The sequence below is a fragment of the Sardina pilchardus genome, chromosome 13 (genome assembly GCF_963854185.1).
Source record: "Sardina pilchardus chromosome 13, fSarPil1.1, whole genome shotgun sequence".
Classification (NCBI taxonomy): Eukaryota; Metazoa; Chordata; class Actinopteri; order Clupeiformes; family Clupeidae; genus Sardina; species Sardina pilchardus.
Window position 1 is genome coordinate 9,622,760 of NC_085006.1, and position 22,960 is coordinate 9,645,719.

Sequence of the window (22,960 nt, forward strand, 5' to 3'; positions counted from 1 at the left end):
GAAATGTTTAATAGTTTTTAATTTATAGTTTAAAAAGTATAAAAGTTACAAAGTTGAAAAATACATAGCAGCATTCTCCTATTGAAGACCTACATTGCAAAGTTTGAATGAAGTTTTCTATGTTAAACGGTTCAAGCAAGCTGAATAGAAAAAATGAATTTGTTAAGCGGAATAATAATAACTAGAGAATGTAATTCCAAGGAAATTACGAGTGCATGAAAATGCAAAAATGTACAGATAAATCATGTAGATATGGTTACTAAGGTGTTGCTAGGGTAGACGTGGTGGTTTCATAGTTTTTGAAAGTTGATAGTGCGAAGATAGACTGTTTAAAATTGAATTAGCTTACCTGATTACCAGATTAGCTAACCTGGCTAATGATTTTTAGCAGTTATGCAAAAATGCTAACTATGCTAACAATGCTAACCATGCTAACTATGGTTACGAGGTTGATTAGCTAATTTAGTTGATGATTTCTAGCAGTTATGCTAAAAATGCTAACTATGCTAACAATGCTAACTTTGCAAACCATGCTAACCAGGTTGATTAGCTAACTTAGCTAATGATTTATAGCAGTTATGTTAAAAATGCTAACTATGCTAACTATGCTAACTAGCTAACTTGCTAGTGAGGACTTTTATTTTGAAACATTTGTTGCTAGGGTATCCATGATGGCCACTATCAGAAATAAAGAAGTTACCTTAGTATAATCATGTTAGTTGCTATGGAAACTGTCATAAAAGCTTAATTTTAATGGTTGCTATGTTGGTTGCTAGGTACGTGGAGGTTTCATGTAGTTGACTGGAGGCATAGTTGATGATAACTGACAGTTGGAATGGTTGAACAGTTAAATAGTTGAGTATTTTCAATGGTTAAATGATTTAATAGTGTATTATTGCAGCGAGGACTTTTATTTTGAAACAGTTGTGGACAGAGGAAGTAGTGAAACAGGATCTGTAGTCTTAATGAGATTGTATGCTTAAAGCCTGAGACAGAAGGTGCCTCTCATAGCGTTTACGCGTCCTCTCTCGCTCCTCACTGATCTACATAAAGAATGATGGAGCGGCAACAATGGGATAGTCTAGCCCTTCTTCTATCTTTCTTTATGTAGATCATTGAGGATCGAGGAGCGAGGGAGGACATATAAACGCTGCTTGAGAGGGACCCACAGTAAATACTTTAAAAGTTGTATGTAGCTGGTCTAATTAATGTTGATAGACAGAATGTTTAATGGATGTTGATAGGCAGATTGTTTAATAGATGTTGATAGACATTTTCATGCACTGTAATTACAATAAATTGCTTAGTTAAGGGAAGGAATTGGAGCAACCTAAGTGATCTTGTATCTTACAATGGACTGTTTAAAGAATAGGCCTACATGAACAGAAATGTTTAGTCATTCCCTTTGTTCATTCTGGTCTGCCCATGACAGCACAGAGTTAAGTCACTGACACGTGAAAGACAGAGTCTCCCCTGTTTGAGGTGAACTTTAAGCGCTCAGTGCAAAGGTTAGCTTGAAGCTGCTGCACAATTTCCACAGCTGCAGGCCTGATTGGAACATTGCTAAATCTGCTCATAGAGGTAAACATCCATTTGCTAGGGTTAACTTGAGACGTTTCCATGTCAAAATACACTAAAGTGAGAGGATGTATTGACATTGCATTGTGTGTATTTCAGATGTACCGTAAGTTGGGTGCTGTTTAAATGTGTGGTCAAATTATTTAAATGTAAATTCAGTGACAATGCTGTTTAAATTTCTGGTGTATTGTGGAGAGATTTATTGAAGTATTTACATATTTACTGTTGGCGCAGCTTTGATTCCCATGCAGGGCTTTTATACATGGCTTTATCCATTTACTACAGGCCGTCAGCAGGTTCAGAGATTCCAATAAAAGTGTTCAAATGTGTGCCTTTAAAAATCACTTTTTGCCTCTTTCTTATGCATTGTCAATCACTAACCTATCGCTTAAGTAGACAGTACGCATAAAATCCCATTTGCAAACAAATCAAGACCCGTTCTTTGCCATCAGAGGGCTGATAAGAAACATAAACGGCCATCGATCGGAGAAACTCAGCATACATACAGTATCGGTTAGCATCCCCTCACTGAGTGAATCAAACTTGTGCTCAACTCCTCCTTTAATCAGTGACCCTTTAAGAAAGCTGAAAGCCTCTTACCCCTGATGCTGGCTGAAGGACGGCACCATAGTGGCCCCTGACTCCCCCTGACCAGACCAGGACTGAGGAGAGGACAACATGTCTGCGACCGGAGGCAGCAAGGCTGCGGGGGCCTCCTCGCTGGACGAGCCCAGTGCCAAGCTGTTCTGCTGCAGCCCTTTGAGGCGCTGGATCCCTCTGGCCATCAGGGAAGAGCTCTACTGCATCCTGCGTCTTACCGGACCCCTGGTAAGAGGTCTCGAGTTACCACTCGTGTGATGTGCAGGATATCTGCCGACAAAAGCTATATTTCGATGTTTTTTATATATGCTTTCTTTTTATACTTTATTATGATATTTTTAGAGTCTTTGACTGTTGCCCATATGCTTTTATGAATCTGCCATTACTGTTTGGTTTTGTTTATGTAAAGCACATTGAATGACCTCTGTGTATGAAATGCGCTATATAAATAAACTTGACTTGACTTGACTATATGATTTGGGCTTCACTTGGAGTGAAATTATAAATCGGTCCATCAGAATGGGAAAAACAGCATTGGAATGTATGTGGATCTTGTACTTTTTATTTTAAAACGATCTGCTGTGTAGAGGGTGGCAGACAGAGACTGCAATCAATATACAGTACATTATCATTTCTGTTCCCTCTGGAAAGTACTGTTTTACCCCATGTCTTGTACTTCCTCTAATGTGTTGGGTTTTGAATGAAACAGACGCTGTGGTAGCCAGCTGGACACACAAACAGCTTTATGCAATGAACGCCTACTGGGTATCCAGTGTGTCCCAGCCCTGCTTGATTCCTAAAAATATGGCGACGTAGCTCTCAGTTAGAACTGCTGAGTCACCTGTTGTCTCTGCATCCATACTTTCCAAACAAGTCCACATAACCTTAACCACGTAGGATTTGGAGTGATGCTGTGCATGCTTTTTGTGACCATTCCATTGATGTCTTTCAGAGTGTGACTGTTTCTTTTGCCTTTGCTGTCTCCTCAGCTTACGTGTCGTACTCTGAATTACCTCTTGCCCTTCGTGGTGACGATATTCGTTGGCCGCCTTGGGAACAGTGCTCTTGCTGGTTATGCCATGGCCTGTGCTGTAAGCCCTTCCATCTACTTTCCATTCACGTCCCATTAGTGTTGGTGGATTCTTTTATAACCTACTGCATAAGCCATTCAGACAATTTCTGTTGTCAGTGACAGTCTGCTCCTTGCTCTACAGGTTATAAATATATCAAGTGCATCTACGGGTCTTGGATTAACCCTAGCCTGTGATACACTAATTGCTCAGGTAGGCTTCACCTTGATGTTGATACGCATGATTTTCTAGATGACTGAAACCTGATAGCCTTAAAAAAAAAACAGGATCTTATGTTCTTATTCAGTCACATACGTAAGATGAAAGCTACGCCACAGGACATGCTGATGGTGGTGTTTTTAAACTAAAACGGTCTCCCCTGTCTGGCATTGTAAGTGTGTGATTATGTTGTATGAAATGACAGGATGAAATTGTGTTTGTGATGGTAAGCTTTAAGACAATGCGTTGATGAATATACAGAATGCATGCTTATGTATGTATGCATGCATTGTGTGTGTGTGAGAGAGAGTGTTTGTGTGTGTGTGTTAGAGAGTGCCTGTGTGTGCCTGTGTGAGTGTGTCTGTGTGTGTTTGTGCGTGTGTCTATGAGCAAGTGCCCTGCTGCTGCTGCTGTGTGTATGTCTGTGTTTGTGTGTGTGAGTGTGAGTGTGTGTGTGTGCGCACATATATGTGTGTGTGTGTGTGTGTGTGTGCATGTGTGCATGTGTGCATGTGTATCTGTGAGCAAGTGCCCCGTCGCTGAGCTGCATGCATGTGTGTGTGTGTGTGTGTGTGTGTGTGTGTGTGTGTGTGTGTGTGTGTGTGTGTTTGTTCTCTGCGCAGACGTTTGGGGCGAAGAACCTGCTGCGTGTGGGGGTGATCCTGCAGAAGAGCATCCTGATCTTGCTGCTCTTCTGTCTGCCCTGCTGGGCACTGCTGGTCAACTCCCAGGCCATCCTGCTGGTGCTGGGACAGGAGCCCGAGGTGGCCAGGTAACCCCCGCTGGAAGCTGGGTGCTGCAAATCTAGTGTTTGTAGGCTGCCATCGTTGCAATAGCTATTCACTCCAGTGAAATAAAATTTGTGGAGTGTGACAGAGTGCTGTCAGTATATGGCCTGACTGCCGCAAGCTCCTTGCTGTTGCAGTCAGGCTGCAGGTTTGACTGATCTCTCCCTCTCTCCTATAGATGGACATAAATTCAATTGTCTTCAAAGGCACAATATCTGAAGACATAAAAGATAAAATTATTAAGTAACACTTAATAATAGCTACTGTACTGTACTACTGTACTGTAATTCATCATTTATTAAGCATTTGTTGCCTATTATTTAATGGTTTATTCATCATTAGTAATTTATTGTTCATGCATAATTTATCATCAGTAAAGCATTTGTTCACTAAGTTATCAAAGGTTTCTTCATAGTAAATAAAAAAATGATTGTAAATACAGGATTTATACCTTATAAATAATGGAACAATCATTTATAAATTATTTTTTCCCTTTTAAGAACTAGTTGCAAACTAGTAGTAAATGCTTTGATCATCAATTGTAAAGTATTACTCCTATGTTAATTCTCATACTCTAATTCATGATTAGCTCAGGAGTTACAAGTGGTTAGTCAATTATATTTTGTGAGCTCATCTAAAGTGAGGACTGTATATGCCTTGCTACACATTTACAAATGAGTTATAAAGGTTATATTTGCATTTATTCATTTAGCTTTCATCCAAAGCGGCTTATTTACTATGAACAAACCATTCATAACTTTGTGAACAAATGCTTAACTGATGATAAATTATGCATGAACAATACATAACTAATGATGAACAAACCATTAACTAATAGGTAACACATGCTTAATAGATGAGGAATTCTGTATAGTTATTATATAATGTCATACCAATTCTGATCATTTTTGTGGAATGTAAACAGGAATGAAATCACAATTAAACTGACATTACATCACACAGCTGTTTCAATGTTGTTTTCCATGTATTTGAATAACTGAACTTTACCCTGATAACAACGTATCATTCATTGCCTTTTTTATCTTTCAGAATAGCAGAAATATATGTGTTTGCATATCTTCCCGCCATACCGGTTTGTGTGAATAATATATCAAACCACATTTTAAATCACAATTCAACATTATCATTTAATCCTTCAATACATTGTCTTAATCTCCAAATTACAGGCTTTGTTTATGCATCAGTTAATGATGTCCTATCTACAAAACCAGGTAGGCATGCTATCTGTTGTTTTATTTCATGTGTTTCTCCCAAAGACATCATACGTTGTATCATGCCTGCATGTACAGTATCCATGACACCATGTCTTTTGTCTCTGTGCAGGGGATAATTTTACCACAGGCGTATTCAGCTGTTATGTCCAATATTTCCAATCTATTAACACACTACGCTCTGGTCTCCTGGCTGGACCTCGGAATCATGTACGTTATCCTGGAGCTTACTCAATAGATTAATGTAAGGTTGCAAATTGATATAAAATGAGGTATATCAACATTCAATAAATGAAAGGGAGACACATTTTGGGAATGGATCCTTTAACTATTTAATTAGAATACTTAAAGGATGCATTCCCAACTGGATATTTTCCTCTTTCCAGAGGGTCTGCGGTAGCCAACTCTCTCTCGATCATCTACAACATGCTGTTCCTCTTCCTCTGCATCTACTGGAGGAAGCTGCACGTGACCACGTGGCCAGGTAAGAGGAGGTGTCTCATAGTGTTAGTCAACAAAAATGGCCACATGAACAGGCACTATTCTAGATAATAATGCTGTGGGCTACCTCACAGATGTCACAGTGAAAACACAAGGAATACATTTACATGTACATGCACTATTCTTGCATTATGGGCAGTGGGAGTGTAGTGGCTAAAGTAGTGGCCTAGCTGGCAGTAGCCAGATAAATTGAGAGTCAGAGTTTTCCTTCAACCTCGGGTTGCTCTGGGGAGACTGACCCTTGTTATAGTTAACGTACTGTATGTAAGTCACTTTGGATGAAAGTGTCAGCCAAATGAACAAGTAGCACATAGAATATCACTGTCATGGCACTTAACTGCAGCATATATAATTTATTTTTAATGAAACATATGCTGCACACACTTGTCAGGCCTACTGTACTGTGTCACCAGCTCTGGTACTGAGTGTGAGTGTTGTGCCACAGGCTGGAACTCAGACTGCCTGCAGGAATGGGGTTCTTTCATGAAGCTGGCCATCCCCAGTGCCTTCTTGTGCTGCTTTGAGTGGTGGATCTATGAGATCGGAGGATTCCTAGCAGGTCTTTTGCTTTTTTTAAAAAACACACTAAATAAACGCCTGTATTGTAATGGCAGCTGAGCAGAGAAACTGACTTTTTGTTCCACATCAGGTATGCTGAGTGAGGAGAACCTCGCAGCCCAACATGTGGTCATCATGCTGGGCTACATTAACTACATGGTATAACCTGTTCATCAGTGTCAACAATACATCACTCATTCACACTCCTCTGAGAATTGGATTTAACTTGATAAGTCATACATTGATGGATGTCGTGTGCAAGCATAACTGAAAAGGAGAACAGTTTGGCATGCTCCTACAAAGATTAATCCACTACGGACAGAGCTGCTTTTTTGTAATAGAGGCAGACAGGTTCATGTAATGCCAGCCTTAGGCAACACATTCACCTTCAGCGACAAGATCCTGAAGGTATTCTGATAGTGACTTTGCCTCAAGTGACGAACACATTTAATACAACAGTCACAAGTTTGTAAAAGATGCCTTTAAAAACAGTTCTCCAATCATATTTATTCAAGTTCGCATCACAGCCTCTTTAAATCATTTATACAATTGTGCTGTTCTTACCTTATTTGTTTGTGGCTGTTAAGATCCCTTTAGGCATCCAAGGGGCTGCCTGCATTCGTGTGGGAAATGCACTGGGTGCAGGAGACACTGCAGGAGCCATCCTCGCCAGCAAAGTGGTCTTGATCTTCGCAGGTAAACAAAACCTTACATTTCCCTCTCCCTCACGTTTTTGGGCTCCATGGTTACATGATGAGTCGGATGGTTCTAACTGCCTTCTCCCTGCTGGATTCCACAGCTGTACTGGCCATTTTTCAAGGTGTCGTCCTACTCAGCGCAAAACATGTACTTGGATACATTTTTACCTCTGACGAGTAAGTTGACTGGATCAGTGGCACAACTTTTTATTTAATGTTGTCTCAACAAAAAATGTGTCATTCACATACTGTAAACTGTGTGTATAATATATGTGTTTGTGCTCTTACAGGAATATTGCAGCACTGGTGGCAAAGCTCTTAGATGTCTATTGTGTAGTTCAGTTTTTCAACGGAGTTATGGTAAATAGGACACATTATTCTAAGTCGATGAACGGGTGTGTATGTTTGAATGTGTGGTAGTTGTAAGTCATTATGTGTGTTCCTTCCTTTTCAGTGTGTCAGCCAGGGTATTCTTCTAGGATTAGGACAGCAGAGGATAGCAGCAATAGCTTTTCCAATTGGATACTACTTGATTGGGCTTCCTCTACTGATAGCCTTGATATTCGCCGCTCAACTGGAAGTCATTGGTAAGATACAGTACTATATCCTGAAAGCTCTCCCAACCGATCCTGAGGAGACCATGAATTTGATCAGCATCTACAAATCTTTTTGTTTTCTAGTCTGCCCTATACATTATTTTTAGAGCTACTAGGTTTTATCTCTCTTGCTATTTAACATATATGTTCCTCTGTTTCATTCACAAAGGCTTTTGGCTTGGCCTTCTCATCGCAACCGTTCTGTTGGCGGTCTTTTTCGTCATAGTCATCTTCAAGCTGGACTGGAAGAAAATGACTAAAGAAGTAAGACTGTCTTACAGTGTGTTCAATTGTCTTTCACTGCAAAATCTGGTGTGGCTTATTTGATCTATCTTCAAACATCAGTCAAGATATGCACTGTGAATTACAGGCCGTAGAACGAGCAGGCAAAGCAGTCTTTGTGGATTTAATGACATCACTATCAGAGCCTGAACCGGACCTGTTGATCTCAGGAAACAAAGCCATGGTAAGCATTGGCCTTACAGTCTGAGGCACGATACCTTCACTCTTTAGTTACTGTTACTTATTGTGGATGCATATTATTGACACTTCACTATCTGTCGGGTGATATCTATTTCAGCATCCAGGGTCTTTCAAGAGGGGTCTAAAGCCATATCTGTTCAGCATGCACTTTGTTAATTAAGCGTTCCTTATGAGTTTTGGTTTGTATATTATATTATATTATAGTATTTGTTTATTTTAATTTTCAATTTTAATTAGACTAATTGATTGCCTCTACATTAGTGTTTATTATTGCCATTTTCCTTAATATAGTCTTACCAACTTTGAAAAAAATGTTTTACTATTGTATTGTTTGTAAGTTGCTTTGGACAAAAGCATTTGCCAAATCCCATAACCATAACCATAACCATCTATTTCAGTTTCTGTTACAAAACAACATGTCTGCCCTCTTCCTCTCCTTACAGCAGTAGAGGCCTGAATGCACAGATCAAGAGCGACTAGAATAGAAGAAGGATAGAAAAGAATATGGTTATGGTTAAGCTATTTGGCAAATGCCTTTGTCCAAAGCGACATACAAATAAAAACAATACAATAATTAATTTAACCGTGGACAATTTCAAAAGTTGGTCAGACTACAGTAGGGAGAATAGCAATATAAACAATAAACAATATCAATTCAAGCAAACCTAATGAAAATAAACAATGAATAAAGTGGAATAGATCTGGCTTGGTCTGGTTTTGGCTACTATCGTCCACTGCACTCTATGCTTACTGTGTTATTAGAGCAGTATACTGCTGACCGTGCATTCTTTGCCTCAGTTATGGCTGAAGAGGTTTAGAGAGACCTTTTGGATGATTAAGATGATGGATGCGAATTATTCGGTCAAATTATTTGCGATGTTCATTTCTGATTTGTGATGTTTTCTCCCCGGTTCAGACAGAGAACGGCCATGGGTCTGTGATGCTGCAGGAGGAGCAGAAGGCTCAGGGCAGTGAGAGGCGGCAGCCTGCAGCTCTGCTCTCTCCCTCTCAGCTCCTTCTCAGGAGAGGCCTCACTGTGCTGGCTCTCCTCCTCACCCTCGGTGTGGGTGTCACAGTCCACCTCCTCCTGCCTCTACCAGAGTCCTCCTGGAGCTCAAGAACCAACGGAACCATAGACGCTGGAAACTGGACCACTGCCACCCCACTGGAACAAACCTCTCTAGCTGGTCTAACTATAAGCCTTTAGCCATGACTGGATACGGGCAAGATCTAAATACTACATACATGTCTGAGTAATAACCACATTGCTGGTTCCATCATAGCAACAACTGGGATGGTGTAGAAGCTTCTCAGCTCATTTGTACAGCTACTTTCCATAACACATTTTGTAAATTGGTATTTGTATGATTTAATACAAATACCATCTGCACAATCGCATAATGGTGTACATAGTGTTGACATTATTCAAGAATCAATCACATACTGGTGTATATACGATTTAAATGGAAAAAAGGGATCATATTTACTGTAGCTCAATACTGAGCTCAAACAAACATACAACACTTTAGTCCAGAAATTGATTTAGTCTTCTTGGACTCTCCTTTAGCTACTAATAGCTACACTTTTTACAATCCAAGTGACTTTACAATAAAAAAAAAAATGAAATACAAAATTAAATTGTGTTCATTTGAAAGCAAAACACAGGACATGAGAGCATTGTTTTTAGCATTGTTGTTCATGGCAGTGCTGATGTTCTCATGATAGAAACAAAATACACAATACTGTTCACAAACATCAGCAAATTTTGCTGTATTTCCCGAAGGGCAAATCCAACAGGATGAAACCACTGACACTTGTGCAGGTCCCTGTACAGTTTATATATATATATATATATATATATATATATACACACAGAGTATACTATCAGCTTAGCTTTGGGATGTCCTAGTCATCCCTGGACAGCAGCAGGTGAGCAATGACTCCTGCAGTAAAAATGGTGAGAGTGACACCTAGTGCCAGCCCTCGGCGTAGCACCAGCTCCCTGGTTGACAACAGTCTCCCAACAGTGGTCACAGCCACCACATCCGAAGCCTCGAGCAGGGCATGTGTGTCACTATGATCCTCAGCTGTGTCATCCAAAAGCTGCTGTTCCTCGGGGCTCTCCTCTAGGGAAGAGGTACAAAAATGTTCATTTAAAACAGTGAAAGGTTGACATGACTTGACATGGCTATTCATAATCAAAACTGTACAGTAAACCAGATTTACAGTTAGGATAACGTTTTCAGTCTTTACCTGTTTCTGTGCAATTCACCTCCACCCCAGCTCTTTCTAAGGCCTGAAAGCAAACGGACATGTGTAACAACAATGATACCACCGACATATGGTCTACTGTATCTGTGTTTGTTTTCTGGTGGAGGGTTTTTTGATGATATAAGACACAGAGGCTAGGCAAGGCAATTTGTATAGTTATACAGAAGGCAACTCAATTTTGTATAGTCATACACAAGGCAACTCAAGGACTCATTCACCTCCTCGGTCGCTTTCCTCCAGTCCATTTTAATGAGATAGGTTATGACAAACACCGACAGAAAGAAGACACAGATGAGAAGACCGACCCAGAAACCTAGAGGTGGAGGGAGAAAGGTGTATATAGAGAAAAGAAATGGCAAAGAATAATAAAGATTAGGCAGAATGAATAATGAGCAGTACAGCTTGTCCTCTTTTCTAATGGTAGAAATCCTCAGGATATCAGGACATCTAGTTGCACAGATGTTATAGAACACAAAATGATATTGCTGTTGTTTGAGTGATTTCACATACTATTGATACTGAAGGCCTTCTGAATCTATTTACTCTCAGTATATTATTCACTTTGAGTAATTTTGCCTATACTTGTTACTTCCCTACCCGTCACACCAAGCTTTGCCGCAAACATTAGAGACAATCCGATAGGGAGACCAATTCCATAGTAGCTCAAGGTGCTGCATATGGCCCCAATCTTCTGCTTCCCCAAGCCTTTCATGATACTGCTTGCTGCTTGCTGCAACAGAAAGAAACAATAGGTGACGGTGTGATGCCCAAAACCTGGTGCAACGTTATCTTAGATCCAGGCATTTAGCTTTGTCTGCTTTTCACAAATGTCGGTGTTATATGTGCTTACCCCTGGTGCATCTATGATGTGGAAGGGAGCGTAGATGACCATCACCTGGGCAACTCTGTTCCTTACTTGCCTGCAAGTTCAGCGGACCATGAAGTAAGGTAAGAGTAGTTACTTTTTATCACAACACTGTATTTGGAGGTCTGATGGCAATTAGGAGGGTGGTCGAGATAAAGGAGATTAAAAATGGCAGTGCAGTTTCTTTGCCCACGTTCAACTAAAGTTAAAATGATGTTCTCATGATATTAAGTAATAGTAACTTACTACTGAATATGACAAAGACATTATGTTAAGATTAATTCTCAATTAATAGAAGTCACACTCACTCATCATTTGAGAAGACATAGGCGATTACATCCTTTGTTGCCCCAAAAATAATGGCTACACACACAGAGACTAAGACTACATGAAGAAAGAGAAAAAAGGGGGTAACTACATGGAATTAGCATAGATTTTAGCACTATATTTTAGACACGGCACACTGACTTATATTCAAATTCTAAATCATTTCAAAGTCATGGATATTACGCCACAAATAAGACACAGACAAATTCATTAAAATGTCAACTTGGAATCAGCTTTGGCTGATCCCTCCACAATACTACAGTGCAAAGCTGTAAAAACAGTAAATCTTACGTGCACATGCTATGGATACCTTGGCAGAACGCTTAGCACTCTCAGTCTCCCCAGCCCCTAGGGCATTGCCCACTCTTACACTGCCTGCAATGCTAAAACCATATGAAATCTGAAAAAAAGAGCTCCATACATTGAGCATGGCTGTATCGGTGGTGAGACAAACTGTTTTGAATTTCACACAAATGAGTGAAATACAAACTCCACCAGCTTACCATCAAGGCAACATTTGCCAGTTCATAGACAATGGCCTGGGTCCCCAATTCCACTTCATTTAACAGTCCTAATATGAAGAGACAAATGTCAGCAAACAGCTTCTTTACAGTGACTTACAAAAATAAGGAATATCATGCTATACAGTAGGTATTTGGTAGGTATCAATATATGTTTACAGCTCTGGTCCTATCCAACTGGATGTCTGGCATGTGAGAATTGTTCGTCAGACAATATTGTTTGCGACTGAAATCAAAGCCCACTGTGTCTGCCTGTCTTAAAGAAAGTCAGGTACAGCACAGACAATAGATTCACCTGTGGTCTCTGATATGTATACACGTCCTGAATAAAACTGTTGTCAGTTACTGACCCGCCAGAAATCCCCCAAGCTCAAAAGTCCACCACTCTATGCTGACCACGATCAAGCTGGGGATGGCTAGACGGATGTAGTCGCCCCACTCCTGCAGGCACTCCTTAGACCAGCCTATCCATAGAAACAGAACGCATTGCCGTTTTTATGGTGACATTGGTTCAGAGAAATCATACACGTGTCAATTGACATCACAACTACTGTACAGTATGTAGTTCACATTTTCACCTATGGCACATATCCACTGGCGTTCCTACCTACCTGCCCACGTGATTTTATGAAGGCCTTTCCATTGAATGTAAAGGAAAAGTGTTATAGCCATGGAATATTGGGAGATGGCATTTGCTCCAGCTGAACCACTGTTAGACATAAAAAGCATAGACACATACCTGAGCTGAACTGAAAGCTGCCTTGTTAAATCAGTAGTACAAAACCTTCAACGGTATTGATCAATTCTGTTACACAAGAGTGAGCCTTGAGGTTGACTGACATTTATCATACATAAGTAATGTATACTCACGCAACACCAAGGCCCAGGACAAACAGGAATATGTAGTTAGTGAGTGCACTGATGCAAACTGCCACTACCCCACATATCACCTGTGGCCAGATTATCTCCTAAACAAACATTGCAACAAAAATCACACATCCCCCTTCAGTTTTGACCAGTAGCAATTTTTTGCACTCTAACTATCTGTTGACAGCAGTAAATAGGCGTACAAATATGGATTAATCAACAAAGAGTCGTCAAGTGCAGCTAGATTATGAGTAAAATATGTCTAAGACCTATACAGTATGTGACTCTAACTCAATGCTAAACGTCTTTAAACATAAAATTGCTTCATTAGTGGTCAAAAGAGTCATATATAATGGTCTTTTTTGTGAAAAAAGGCTTAATCCCTTACCTGGATCTGAAGATATCTTGACTCAAGTTGATAAGCAAATGATGCCTATGATGAAATAACATACAGTAATGTAACTGATGTGTTTATGCATTATCTATTTAGTGAAACACTGGTGTAATTATTTGGATTCATTGTATACATACTGGTAGTGCTATCATGAATATCTTCACATACTTTTGTGAGATCCTAGAAAATTTTGATAATGTTATTTAGCATAAATCATAAGATGACAGTGCACTGATACAATGTAATCAATGAATGGAACCGGACACAAGAACATGCTTTTTTTATGTTCCTCAGACAGGTGATCTATGCCTCACTTCACAACGTGTGGATCCTGACCGATGGCCAGCAGGATAGGTTCAGTGTTCAGGAGAATGGTCCAGCTCAAGACACATGCCAGCAGCAAAATCAGAATGGCCCTCTGTAAAATGACTCCCACTCTCTTCACATTGCCACTTCCAAACGTCTGTTGACAGAGAGGAGAATACAGTACATCGAGATACACTCAGGATATGGAAAAGAATATACAATTATATATTTACATTTCTCTTTGCCGGCAATGGGAAAAAATGACTCACCTGAGACATTAACGTGTCACAAGCTGATGATAATCCAATGCCTATAGAAACTCCTGTGACATTTATAATCTATAAAACATGACAACATTAAAGTTCTGCTTGAAAGTTTGTGAACAACTTTTTGTGGCACTCCTCCAATTCCCAAACCGAAAATCCAAGATCCAATCGCAACAATTTATTTGGCAAGGGGCATGCTTTACACAATGACAGAAAGAAAAGTGCAGTTAGCAGTGCTGTTGAACACTACCATGGCTACCCTGATGGCATTAATAATAACACATGTATCGTTCTTATCCCCAAGCTGGGCTTGGTCCCTTAAGTTCCAGTGAAAGGAACTCTGAACGCTTCAGCATTAACCAAGACATTTTGGACAATTCCATGCTCCAAACTTTGTGGAAACAGTTTGGGGATGGCCCCGTCCTGTTCCAACATGATTGTGCACTAGTGCACAAAGCAAGGTCCATAAAGACATGGATGACAGAGTTTGGTGTGGCCTGCAGAATCCTGACCTCAACCCAATAGAACACCTTTGAGATGAATTAGAGCGGAGACTGAGAGCCAGCCTTTTACCCATTTTAAATATAAGAGTCCATAAATCAGATGTCAGAATAAAATAAGATAATCAAATAAAGTCAATCAAAACACATCATCTAGTTAAACAAACAAACTGACCTCTCAAATGCATCTGGGATGATTGTGCATGCTTTAACAATGTGAAGAAAATGGAATACTAATGACAGTCATGGGAGGCATGGTAGAAAGAAGCCTCTGTTCTTAAAAAAAAACAAACCTGCCCATTTCACCTTTGCTAGAAAACACCTTGACTAACCTAAAACTTTCTGAAAGCCCAGTTCTCCAGACAGATTAGTCCAAATTTTAACTAAAAGAACCTTCTCCTAGTAGAGTACAGTAATGGGGAAGTGGAGATCCATGTCTGCGTTGTGCATCTTCCCGGCCTAAATCTCATTCTACAAGGAATAATCAAAATAACCTAAAGCAGATCTGTGAAAGATCGGTTAGTTGCCATAGAAGACTAGCCTGACAAAAGCAAGACTCATTCACAAAGTGAATAGAGTCTGGTCAGTGGTCACTCATGGGATTCGTTAACAAACTAACAGGCATACAACTTTGTAATCATTGGTCCAGCCAAACCAATCACATTGATTGTTGATGACATAGATAGATAGATAGATAGATAGATAGATAGATAGATACTTTATTGATCCCCAAGGGGAAATTCAAGACATTGATGATTCCTAATGTTACCGCCCATTTCGCCTAAACTTTACAAACTGACACTAAACAATATTGGCAATCAGGAAACAATGTGGGCCTAGCTTTGCTTAAAATGAATGTCTACGTTTCTCCATTTTCTGATGTTTGCAGGTGTCATCCTACCATAGCCCTTTCGGTTTCGTCATCACCTCTCGTTGCTGATTGGGCAGGTAGTTTGTCGACCGATGGAAACGCTTGAACTATTGTGCTCCAGACTAGTCTCTTCCTGAAAGGAAATCTAGTGGGCGTGCCAGGCTATAGTAGAACACTTTTGATTTAAGTAATTGTTGTTGTAGGAGGAACCACAGGCTATTGACTGAAGGGATTCACATATTTTTCCCATGTCAGTTTTTGTTGACAGCCAGACGCTGTGGGTTTTCATTTTGGTCAAATTTAGTCGCATTAATTCCTACCAAAGGTCTCCTCTGTATGTGAGTTTTATTAAATAATTAGAGAATTGTTATATGAAAATAAATACTACAGTATGTTTTCATATGAATGGGAATGTACTGTATTAATTAGCCTACTAATTAATAGTAATAATTGGATATTTATTTTCAAAAACAAACAATGACAACGTCTGGGTCTCCAAACTTTCATGTGGCGTATGCAAAAATAATGTGAGTCCATCCATGTAGGCTATAACCCCAATATCTTGATAACCCTAATATTTTTACTCACAGCATTGGCGAGGGCAACACCAGCAAGCTCTGTCCTTCCCAGATGTCCACAGAACAAGGTACTTATTAATGGTACGGAATAGTCCATAAAAAGAGCCACAGACTGTCAAAAAAAAGTTGGAGTTGGAGTTAGGCTACATTTTACAAATCTATTTACATACTTACATCTCAACATTAGCCTAGACTAAAACAGTAGCCTATAAAACCTTACGAGTAGCCAACTGTCCATGTTCTCCACCTTCCAGAACTTTTCTTTAGCTAAAACAATTTCCACTTTAAATAAATAATTAATTCAGTAGCCTAATTGTAAGAGCAAAAATATTATGATGGGGAAGTGCGCCACTTGCCTTCTGTTCCGCGCCATTGCCGCATCCTACAACAACTTTTCTGTGGCATTGTCATAGGCGTAATTTGCGGGGGGGTTACAGGGGTCATGACCCCCCCAAAAATCATATCAGATAATATAACCCCCTCAATATCATCACATAATTCAGATTACACTGAATATGAAATATTCTGGAAGAATATTTTTTGTTCGTTTTCTTTATTCATTTCATTTTCCAGCAAGATAGTATCATTTTTTAAAAATATTCTGAAATGTACCCCCCTGCCCATCGACTACTTGGTATTACCCAACCTGCGTTCTCTACCGAAAGTTTGTTTACTATTTTGCGCAGTCGCTGGAATGAATGGTTGGAGAAAGCTCTCAACTCAGGTGGGAAGATGAAAAAGACATTGAAAGGCAGCCAGACAGCATTTTTTCCATTGTTGGTTGACACCAACCAAAAATAGGAAAATCCTGACCGAATGGAGGTATACCCCTATTGCTAAGTTAGCTGTTAAATTAGCTGATGATTTTTTTGACTGGAGTTGGCTGGCTAGCCCTATGAGCCCGACGAACGCAAAGTGCGTCAAAAACACACCCATTCTTCTCTGTTACATTGGTCAGGGATAGTTAGTCACAGCGAGATGAGACCTACAGTATATTGCACGAAAGAGCAGAACCGGGGCTTTCCAACGAGACTAGACACTTGTCTGTACGATCAAGTATGAAACTAAAATAAAATCATGAAGTTAAATCATATTTACAGTCTATATTGCTCTGCATTCACCCGCTCGCTTGAATTTAACGCGAACCCGCCATCGGAAAGATATGCATGTCAGATGAAAGGGGAGAGCTAGAGCTATCCACAGATACCACATACAACCTTCTAGGCCATAAAACAGACGAAGTGACAGCAAAATAATAACTTCATTTAGCTCCACTTACCCCATGTTTTTGTGTGGCATAGCTATGTTCATAATCCAACGTTACCATGTGTTTCAGTTTCTCTATGACAAGTCACGTTCATAATACGGTTTCGAGATCCTAGCAAACTCCTGTATGGTATCCAATTCAAGACTCATATTGCATCCAAATTTGTTTGACAAATAACACTTTTTTGCCTTTACTTTGTTCATTGCAATGCAGTAAAAAAATATTATAGAGAATCATCATCTGTGCACGTCATGTGTGCTACCACGCAAACAAGTCAGGTCAGATCAGCTAGTGTCACAAATATGGAGCACAAAAAGTGTCAAAAAGTCATTTCTCATCACTAAATAAAAATTGCCATTTATTTCTGGAAGGCACACACCACATATTTCTGTAAATTGCTCAGCCCCAAAGTATACCTCCACCATGGTTCTTATATTGCAATTTTCAGGACAGTCAGGTCTACACAACCATGAAAGTCATGTCGAGCTGTAAGCTTGCTGTGGTGAGATACACGTCGAAATGTAGGAATTTGTATAGTATGCTTTTTCATTTTTTATTATTTAAAAATCTAAATCAAATCAATGCAAGTATTAATACATGTGGTAGATCTGGGTAGCCTAGACTGTGCTGAAAAAAAACAATATGTAGCATGTGTGAATGGCACTTACAATGACCAGGATAAATGTTTCTAACTAGAGGTAGTGAAAATGCCCTTAAAACAGCCTAGGGCTCATAGGGCTAGTGCAGGCGCGCACTTTATACATAGGCCTACACACAAGACGGTCCATGTGAGCACACTGAATTTAACTACTGTGTCATTATGGCACAAACAGTCAAGTGAACAGCTGCATTTACATTAAGTAACCTAGCCTATATCATCATGATGTATTTCTAATAAAGGAACGGCAAATTAGCATGTTACCTTTTGCACAAGAAAATTATTCAATAAATAAATAAATATTGCCGCAAGTTTAACCCCCCCAATGGTAGACCCAAAGTTACGCCCTTGGGCATTGTCCTATATTTCACTTGTCAACTGTTCCTGTAAAAGGGTTATTGACGCTTTTGTGTATTGTTGGGACAGTAGCTTAAATGCCACGGGACAACTGTGCAGGGCAGTAAGCGACAGTTTTTGCTCCTCAATAAATTCCCACCAGGGCCCTTTAGGCTCTCCGTAGGCTACTTTTCGCCACAAAACCACAAGCACTTTGGGAAGTGTAGTCATGACAAAATACAGGAAAACCATTTTCAGTTAGCCTAGGCTACTTCTGAACGACTACTAGAGTCGTTTAACAGTTATGTAGGCCTACTACGGTTTGGATATTTCATTCTGGCCTAAATATTTATGTCTGATACAAGAAGCAAGGAGAAAAAATACCCTTACCGCTGGTACCGCTATTGCTGCTTGTTTCACAATTTCTTCTTTAAAACCAACTGGTATAAAACCACGGAAGTGGAAACATCTGCTTAACATTTTCAAACTCCTCGTTAATAGATTACTTTTTCCAGAACGTTGACAAAATGACATCTAACCTAGCTACAGTAGTAGCCGCCACTTATCCCGTTTCTTGACAGGTTACGGACCACCTGAAGTGACGTCGTAGCCCAAGTGATCTGCCTTTCATCAGAGCCCATTCATCCGCCTACAATTTTTGAACTATGCCCTATTTGGAATTGTATTTCCGAGTAGCTTTTTGTCGGCTTGATGATAGGCTTGAAAGAAGCCCATGTAGCATAGCCTGTCAGTTTCCACCACAGAGGCTAAAGGTCAACAATGTGAATCGTGTCTGCAAAATAATCTAAAATCAGTCATTTACAGGTTGTAGGATTGGCCAACAAGTCAGCATGCTCATGCATGGGAGCCCAATTAGACATTTGGGAATGGGCACCATTTTTGAAGCCTAAAGATGAGAAATAATGTAGGGTAGCCTAGTTATAACCACTCTGAACACAATTACAGTCAAGATTATTCCAGTTATTTACACGAGGCCCATATAGAAATGTGAAAATAAGACGAAAAAAAAACCTGAAAAAGCTGATTATTACAATCAGTGGGGTCAGATCTGGAATGACAAAGCTAGGCCTACAAGCCTACATGGACTTAACCCCACTAACCATAGGCCTGTTTTTCTAGTAATGTCCCTGCTCCTCAAAAGTGTTAGAAATCTGCCTTGAGCAGTTTTGAGGTTTGGGATACCCATGATTTTAGAGGCAAAGTCTAAACTTCCCAAGTGAAAACTTAACCTTTGTAAACAATATTTGTGTACCTCTGCCCAGTGTGTCAGCTTTGTTTTAGTAACAACAACTGTCAACTAAGAAAGCATTTTCTCTTGGAGTTTTTAGTAGAGGCTTTATTTTTTATGTATGGGGCTTCGGACTTTAACATGGCACGGTATACACTTATATGTATCTCTATAAACGAGTTAAATAATTGTGTAACAAGCATGGTTGCCAATTCATGTAATGACAAGTAAATAGTGGTTTAACTGCAGAGCATTCAAGAGTATAAGGCCGATTGTTTCTAGTGGTCTGACTTGAGGTACAGTAAGTAATTGTGTCCAGTGTTTGGCCTGTAGGGGGCACTCTTTTCATTGGTTGAGGGAACAGCATTTGGGAGCGATGACAAAGCCTCTGTGCTACAGACGAATGGCCAGATGCGCTGTAGGCCTAGTAATTAAAGATCCCGTGTCCTTTCCCTGAAGGAACAGGGATGGCAATCCTGGTGTCCTGGCCCAACTCCCAGTTGAGCTCTTAACCAACTCTCCTAACCCATGTCATTTCCCCCCTCTACTTTGAACTGGCGGCATAACCTCCCTGCCACGCACGCCATTGGAATAGATAGTATGTGGCTGTCATTAGAGCTCATCACTAGTGCCGTGCTATCACATTATCCATGTGGGTGGGTCTCCATGTTGGGTTGGAGAGCTCCCACTCTGCCTGAGGTGTGTTCAAGTAGGGATAGGGATTGCATGCTGTGAATCACTCGTCTCTGTGTTTACAGCTTTTACAGACAGTGCCTGACCTCCCATGCAGAGGCAGTTGTTATGGTCACATTTTGAGCTACAGTTTCCAGGTTCGTCTACAAATATGTATTTATGTTTTTCTTTTTATTTTTATCATACCTTGTAAGACTCTCATGAAAAAAACAAAGTCCTTGGAACAGCAACGGTTTGAGTTGGGTAGTTCAAAGGATGTACTGAATATGTGAATCTGAAAGTGTTAGATGTCCTTTATACTTTATTGCTTTTAGTTTTTCATGTAGAACATACGGTATGTGTCACTATGAAGAGGATTATCTGTTAGTTCTTGTAATTGTCCCATTACATTGTACAGTTTTTTCATTTTTTAAAGCAGATGTAGAACACACTTGTTACTTGGCAGCCAAGTATATACATTTTGAGTTATGTATTTAACTATGTTATGTCTTTCTTCAAAGAGCTTACTTTCCCTCTTCCAAAACTGGCCATGACCGTTTCAGGGAAAGATGTAGAATGGGATCTCCTCCATTTAATTTTCATTATACTTCTCCAAGGTTATTATAGACATATGGTGAGACAAGCCCTTTCTGTAGGGCTAAAAAGTTTGTAAAATGCAAGTCTATATGTGACTGACTATATATCTAATAGCAGGGTTGCATGTTTTAGACACAGGGTTAAGCACTTTGTCGTGAGTTCATCAAAAGACCTGGAACTGGAGTCACATTTTTATGCAACCCCAGCAAAGAGAATTTCATGCTTACTCTTCTCTTCGAACACTTAAATGTATATATAGCCACCAATAATGGAGGCTGTGATATACACACGCTTGTTTCAATTGGATAATGAGTGGGTGTTTGAAGAGCAGCAAAGAGAGAGAAAGGCACTGTAATTATATCTGTTTTTTCCCCCTAAGACCCAAGATCATAGTGATCACGGCAGCAGTGCATGTCCAACCGCTTGTTAAAGGCACACTCTCTATGTATAATGTTTAATTGTCCCAATACAAAAATGAGACTTTGTGGTTGGGAGTCAGGCAATTGTATATGTATTTTTTTTTCCCTGACTTAGTTGCGTAATATACATATGGCGGAGTGGCTCTGAATCTGCCACCTGCCATTTGGCCTTCAATATGCATGCTTATAGGAGCACATGAAACATGCCAGCTTTTCAAGCATATTCCAGCACGGCGAGAAATTCTCACCTAGACTCTACCTGTGTTGTTAGCAGAAGGCAAGTTGTGTTGTTGTTGTGCCGGGGTGGGCAGTGCGAGCCCACAGCTGGAGTCTGTAAATGTGCAGTTGTGTGAAGTCTGGTCACTTGTCTGTGTCGCAACGTAGGGGTTTCATTAATCCTGGAGCTCCAGTGACCACAGGAGCTGCGTGAAGTCATCCTTGTGTGGGATAACAGCTGTGTAGCACACTCTGCACTGCCCCATGCCCACGCCGGCCACTCTGCATTTTACTGGTTGAGGAAAACCAAAGGAAAGGTCAAGAGAAGAACAGGACAGAGTTATGCAATGCCTAGTGTTGTACTGGAATAGTTTGATGTAGATTGTACAGTTGGGTAGGCTTCATGATTTAGGGTTTTACCCATACCCCACGACACACACACACACACACACACACACGCACACACACACACACACACACACACACACACACACACACATACACACACACACACACACACACACACACACAACACACACAACACACACACACACACACACAACAGGTGCTAGCGGTAACCAAAAAACACACAGAGAATTCCCGCACGTCTTGGACTGGTACACCAGACAAATTATCCCTTAACTGTTACCTTAGGGATATAACCTAACACAAGGCATGTTTTTGATTCGTGCCAAGGACTGCTGCCCATTCATTCTGTGTTCTGTGCTGGGGTAAAGAATAGAGAGGCCAACTATAGAGGTGCTGTGGCCTCGTTGGCAATGGTTTCTGGAAGAGAGTCCAGACATGCATGCTGGCACAACGTGATATTCTTTGTCTTCATATGAAAGACCTTAAGTTATTTTGGGCAAGACCACATTTCTGCGCCTGGTAAGAATAGTTTTTTTTTGCCTGTATTTACAGAACATAAACTGCTGTCTAAAATCATTGATTTGTTTTGGAATTACCTGACCATGCCAACAAGTTTCAAGGGCAATGGTATATTATATAATCCTGACAGTTATATAGCACCAGGATCTCTCTGAAGCTACAATTACTCAGTCTTTACTAAGCCTTTTCTTTAGCATGCACATTTTACTTGACCAAAGAGTCTCTCCCTTGGAATGTACCTCGCCTTTTGTTGTATGTCCAAAAGTGGGCAAATTTACAGAGCTGGGATTATTATAACAGTTGCACTATGTCAAGGAGCAACTGGGGTGAACAACATGAACTGGGTTTGCTGTTTCAAAAACACTACAAGCAAGTTATGCAGAAATGATAGTCTTGATGATAGTCTTGATAATATGACTATGAGTGTATCCAAATACCCCACTCTCAGTGGTTTGTTTTAAGGGGCAGTGTGTTATCTTCAAAAAAGTACATTTTGTTAATACATCACCATACACGATGCTCAAAATATTGGTCATTAACACTGGTTATTAAAAAAATACTGTAGTAAC

At 40.1% G+C, this 22,960-nt stretch overlaps 2 protein-coding genes across 7 annotated transcripts; one reads left to right on the forward strand and one right to left on the reverse strand.

Annotated features, from left to right (window-relative positions):
• Nucleotides 1–1,277: 1,277 nt before the first annotated feature.
• slc47a4 (solute carrier family 47 member 4) lies at nt 1,278–9,530 on the forward strand. 3 transcript variants are annotated; one of them, XM_062552870.1, is made up of 19 exons: nt 1,278–1,581; nt 2,148–2,406; nt 3,168–3,269; nt 3,393–3,461; nt 4,091–4,239; nt 5,306–5,348; nt 5,443–5,487; nt 5,600–5,697; nt 5,874–5,971; nt 6,434–6,547; nt 6,638–6,705; nt 7,134–7,242; nt 7,346–7,421; nt 7,535–7,604; nt 7,699–7,831; nt 8,010–8,104; nt 8,211–8,306; nt 8,421–8,502; nt 9,240–9,373. In XM_062552870.1, exons 2-18 carry the CDS (start codon nt 2,257–2,259, stop codon nt 8,481–8,483), a joined length of 1,578 nt encoding a protein of 525 aa, XP_062408854.1. In that variant the 5' UTR covers nt 1,278–1,581; nt 2,148–2,256; the 3' UTR covers nt 8,484–8,502; nt 9,240–9,373. The 3 variants fall into 3 exon arrangements, with proteins under 3 accessions (XP_062408854.1, XP_062408852.1, XP_062408853.1); XM_062552868.1 differs by lacking the exon at nt 8,421–8,502 and having other exon boundaries at nt 1,280–1,581; nt 9,240–9,530; XM_062552869.1 differs by lacking the exons at nt 1,278–1,581; nt 8,421–8,502 and adding an exon at nt 1,609–1,684 and having other exon boundaries at nt 9,240–9,530.
• Nucleotides 9,531–10,166: 636 nt separating this feature from the next.
• On the reverse strand, nt 10,167–19,062 carry slc47a3 (solute carrier family 47 member 3). Of its 4 annotated transcripts, XM_062552873.1 has the most exons (19): nt 18,741–19,062; nt 18,366–18,398; nt 16,446–16,489; nt 16,100–16,201; nt 14,144–14,212; nt 13,883–14,031; nt 13,706–13,748; nt 13,563–13,607; nt 13,178–13,275; nt 12,919–13,016; nt 12,658–12,771; nt 12,290–12,357; nt 12,078–12,186; nt 11,768–11,843; nt 11,445–11,514; nt 11,192–11,324; nt 10,813–10,907; nt 10,577–10,619; nt 10,167–10,449 (listed from the first exon to the last, which is right to left on the reverse strand). In XM_062552873.1, exons 4-19 carry the CDS (start codon nt 16,184–16,186, stop codon nt 10,229–10,231), a joined length of 1,518 nt encoding a protein of 505 aa, XP_062408857.1. In that variant the 5' UTR covers nt 16,187–16,201; nt 16,446–16,489; nt 18,366–18,398; nt 18,741–19,062; the 3' UTR covers nt 10,167–10,228. The 4 variants fall into 4 exon arrangements, with proteins under 4 accessions (XP_062408857.1, XP_062408855.1, XP_062408856.1 ...); XM_062552871.1 differs by lacking the exons at nt 16,446–16,489; nt 18,366–18,398; XM_062552872.1 differs by lacking the exons at nt 16,446–16,489; nt 18,366–18,398; nt 18,741–19,062 and adding an exon at nt 16,310–16,372.
• Between the last annotated feature and the right edge of the window lie 3,898 nt (nt 19,063–22,960).